This window comes from Microtus oregoni, unplaced genomic scaffold (assembly GCF_018167655.1).
Source record: "Microtus oregoni isolate MIOR12 unplaced genomic scaffold, Mior012 000045F_ref0000178, whole genome shotgun sequence".
Classification (NCBI taxonomy): Eukaryota; Metazoa; Chordata; class Mammalia; order Rodentia; family Cricetidae; genus Microtus; species Microtus oregoni.
The window spans coordinates 4,097,777-4,102,496 of record NW_024543219.1 but is presented as its reverse complement, the minus strand read 5'-3'; the positions used below and the strand labels follow the sequence as shown (position 1 = coordinate 4,102,496).

The following is a 4,720-nucleotide window of genomic DNA, read 5'->3' as shown; positions in this document are numbered from 1 at the left end:
CATGAGTCTGCCAGACATCCTACAGGACACATAAGAAAATGAGTGACAAACTGCCAATATAGGCAAACTGTCTTTGAAATTTCCTGCTTTGTGGAAAAGTCTGCCTGATGCTATGGGCCTGTAGGCTGAAGATGGGTACCGCAACATTATAGAAGAACTTTGGGTGACTGTCCAGGCAGCGAGAGGTCTCTGTCAATTATAGAGTTTTGGAAGTTGCTTACAATGCACTTCCTGTTTACTTAGGTAATATTATATCCTTCTGGGGTCTTTGATGGAGTTGAAGAATAGTTATAGTTTCCTTAGGTATCATAAAAGACCAAGTAGATATAAATATTGCAACTGTAATTCTTGCTTGATACTTGTTTTGTTATATGTAATTTTATTATATTAAAGTTAAACACTTTTTATTTAAACAGAAAAGGGAGAATGGTGTGGGAAGCCCTTCTGCATATGTGTTGCTTTTATTGGTTAATGAATAAAAAAGCTGCTTTCAGCCAATGGCTTAACAGAATATAGCCAGGATGGAAGATATATATATATCTTCAATCCTATATATAGCATTATATATATATATATATATATATATATATATATGGAGGGAGAGAGAGAGATTGAGAGAGAGAGAGAGAGAGAGAGAGAGAGAGAGAAGGCAGAGTCAAGGAGATACCCTGGAGCTGCCAGAGAGGAAAGATGTGAGCTGCCAGTTGGAACTTTGCCAGTAGGCCACAAGCCTCATAATAAAATATAAAATAATAGACATAGGTTAACCAAAGATATAAGAGCTTGCTAACAATATGCTGAAATGATTGGCCAAGCAGTGATTTAAATAATATAGTTTCTGTGTGATTATTTCAGGAGTCTGGGTGGCCGGGAAACGAACAAGCAGCCTTCCCCAACACATACACATTTTAAGAAGCTTAGGAATTAATTTTTCCTATTAAATAAAGAGGAAAAGTGTTAGCAAAATCTCGATTTCATGAAATGGTCAGAAAACATCTGTGTGGACTCTTGCCCATTTTTATTGCATAAATACAGAGTGATTTCATATAGCCACAGGGGAAAGGAAGCCCTCCCTCCAGGATATCGTACTTCAAAGAGTAACACCATGCAAGACAAGCTTTCCTTCTTCTCATGGCCTGCACACTGTAGGTGATGTCTATGCTAGATCATGCCTAATCAAATAATATTGGCATTTTGTGAGCACATTGTGAACAGAGTCCTGTTGTCCATGTTCGTGTTTGAGCATGGGCCTTTAAGTATGCACATGTGTGGGGTATCTTCCTCAGTTACTTCCCACCCCTTTAATATAGGAGACAGAAAGCGTGTGGGGATGATCCCAAACTAATCATTAGATTAACTTATAGAAATGAACGAGATGGGAAAATGGAGGTTTGCTGAATAAGGATGAACTTCTCAAAGCAGAAGCCAGTGGGGTGGGGGACAGGCCAGCATGACCATTCTTCAATAGCTTATGACAAATGGCGTCTGTGATGGAGGCTCTACTGCAGTGAGTACCGCAGAGAGGATTTGCCCTCTTCCTGCCCAGTCATGTATATAAATAGCCTCCCTGTAGGACAGCACTTAAGTGGACGGAAAACAGAGGTGTGGACATGCCGCAATCAGCCACACACCCTCACACACGCCGTAAAATCAAGACAATTTTATTTACATTTTAGAGAGCAAACAGGCACAAAAAAAAAATAAATAAATAAACGGTTAGGAAACTTGAAGTGTTTTATTTTGTATTTTTCTTTTAAGTGTAGGTCATCTGTGATTCATCTGTATAAATACTTTTTCCTGGTTATAGTAGTGAACCTCCCATCCAGAAACGTTAAAATGCACGCAAATCCTCCAAGTTTGACCTAGCGTACATGCTCACAGTGATCAGCTTATGGTCTAGACACCCTCTCCATGATTAGTCGGCTGGTGAGGGAGGTGAATTTGTTTCAAAGGAAAGTCCAAGATCTCAGCTAACGAAACAGCTTCCTGGTCAGTAGTCATTTTAACAGTGCTATGGTTTTTAATGGAAGATAAAATGTGTGTGTGTGTGAGAGGGTGCAATTATACACTTTTTTTTTTTTTTACCATTCAGGCTAAGCACAAAATGTCATCAAAGAATAAATAATACCTACGGCATACCTGCCACACCGTCGTCATTTTCCTCTTCTGCTGAAGGGCTCTCCAGCATCTCTGCATCTCCACCTGCCTCTACCAGTTATGTCTGTGGCCCTGTCCCATAGAACCCCTCTCTAGAGGGCAGCAGCCTGCAGTTAGACAGCCTGGACTTCATATGCGATTCCAGAAACTCAAGTGACACTAGATAGAGTCCCTCTAAGTCTTTTTTTAGTACAGTTTGGCAAATATCCCAAATGAAATTCAACTCTAAGTTAAAAGTATGACACAGAGATAGAGCTAAGTGTCTCTGTGCCTCAGGGCTGTGTGGAGAGCTTAGGAATGGAAACCCAATTGTCTCCTGTTGAAGGACTGCAAACACCTGTTGCTTTATTGCTGCAGAATAGTAACTGCCGGTGGAGGAGTCCAGGAGCAACTGCTGCTGGGAGCATCTTGAAAAGCCAACAACCCCGCCCCCTCTCAATCTCAGAGCGCTGATGTGATCCCCACTATACCCCACAGCGACAAGAACAGCAAGCATTAAATCAGACACCTGACCGGGTTGGTTCAGTGTTTCTGGGGATGCCAGCGCTGTCAGGCTCTCTCTCTACCTGGTGATTTGAAAGGCATTTTGGGTTTGGGTTTCTAAGGGGGAAAGGGAAGGCCTATCAAGCTGTCTGGGGAAACGATGGCTAGATGGCCAAGTCACCAGGTCTGGCCCGCCCACTGCTGGCCTTGCTGGACCTTCCTGGATCCAGGAGGACCAAGGGCGGGGAGTGCATCTCCACTGTGGTGGCCAAGGCCTGCTCTCCCTCCTCTGGCGTCACCACCAAGGCACTCTCTTCCAGGCTGCTGCCACTGCTGTCGGTGATTGCCTTACGACCCTCGGGGCTGGATGCTACCGAAGAGGCCTTGCTAGGGGAGGTCTGCTGCTCCGCCACTCTGTTGGCCCAGTTCTGCTCTGTGATTAGATGGAGGCCATTGCAGTGCTTGACAGAGTGGCCTCTGCCTTGAGCATCGTTCAGGGTTACCACTGTGAAGTCTGCTGGTGGTGGTGGGGCCTCAGGAAACCCCGTGGCCATGGCCTGCACCGGGGGACAGGCAGGGTGTGTGTAGAAAGGTGGGAACCCAATGGAGGCGCTGGGAGGGCCAGAGCTGGAGGTGTGAGGTAGGGGGTCCAAGGGCTTGTGTCTGGCTTCTGAGGCATCGGGGCTGAAGTGGTTGGTAACCCCCTGCTTGAGCTTCTTCCAGCCCAGGTGGTAAATCTCCAGCATGTTGAGCACCAGTGACGCACAGGCCACAGCCAGCATGAAGATGACGAAGATGGTCTTCTCTGTGGGCCTAGAGATAAAGCAGTCTACCGTGTTGGGGCAGGGCCAGCGGTCACAGCGGTAAAGTGGCTGCAGCTGGAAGCCATAGAGAAAGTACTGGCCCACAATGAAGCCCACTTCGAAGAGCGTCTTGAAGATGATGTTGAAGACATAGGTCCGCAGCAGCGCGCCAGCAATGCGCACCTTGCCACGGTCATCTCGCAGTGGCGGGTCCCGCGGACTCACTGTACGCATCGGCTCGCGGCCACGGCCGTGCTGGGGGTTGTCTCTCCTCAGCATCTCTTCCTCCCGCTCTCTCTTCTTCTCCTCCATGCGCACGATGTGCAGCACGTGGCCCAGGTAGATGAGGGTGGGCGTTGACACAAAGATGATCTGCAGCGCCCAGAAGCGGATGTGCGAGATGGGGAAAGCGCGGTCGTAGCAGACGTTCTCGCACCCCGGTTGTTGCGTGTTGCAAGTGAAGTCCGACTGCTCGTCGCCCCACACCTCCTCGGCCGCCGCCCCCAGCACCAGGATGCGGAAGATGAACAGCACAGTCAGCCACACCTTGCCAATGACTGTGGAGTGCTCCTGCGCATTCTCCAGCAGCCGCCCCAAGAAGCTCCAGTCGCCCATCGCTCCCGACAGTTAACCTGCAAGGGGAACATGGCTGTTACTACTCGGGAGAGCAGGGCAGCGCTGCAGCATGGGGCTGTGTGCTGTCAACCTTCGGTAGCTTTGGGTCCTTCCAACCTCAGATCCGAAGCAAATGGAGGCCTAGGGTGGGGTCACATGCCTGTAATGCTGGAACCAGGGAGCCTGAGCTACACAGCAAAACCTGGTATTATTTTTGTTGTTGTTATTATTATTATTGCTCAGTGGTAAAAAACCATGCTAATAACCCGAGTTAGATACTGGGAATTCACTTAGAAGAACCTACTCCTGAAAGTTGTCTTCTGACCCTTCCACACTGGCCACGACACATTGCACCTGCACTCATACACATCATCCACATATGCACACAATAATAGTAATAAATAAAATAGTTTAAAAGTATTTGGTGGTTGCAACTGTTCTGTATTTGCATTTTGTTGTCATTATCCCCTAAACAATACAGTATGACGACAATTTCCATAGTCTCTACATTGCATTAGGTGTCTTAAATAATCCGGAGATGACGCACAGCATGTAGAGGGATGTGACAGGTTCTATGCAAATATTTTGCCATTTTATAGAAGGATGTAAACATCAGAGGATTTGGGAATCCCCACGGACACCGAGCGCCAATCACGGCTGCT

At 47.1% G+C, this 4,720-nt stretch overlaps 1 protein-coding gene across 1 annotated transcript; it reads right to left on the bottom strand.

Moving 5' to 3' along the window:
• Positions 1–1,774: 1,774 nt before the first annotated feature.
• Positions 1,775–4,058, bottom strand: Gja3 (gap junction protein alpha 3). Its single transcript, XM_041634177.1, has one exon. It carries the CDS (start codon positions 4,056–4,058, stop codon positions 2,805–2,807), a length of 1,254 nt encoding a protein of 417 aa, XP_041490111.1. The 3' UTR covers positions 1,775–2,804.
• Between the last annotated feature and the right edge of the window lie 662 nt (positions 4,059–4,720).

Coding starts and splice junctions, on each gene's coding strand:
- Gja3 (XM_041634177.1), bottom strand. CDS start 4,058: ATGGGCGACTGGAGCTTCTTGGGGCGGCTGCTGGAGAATGCGCAGGAG.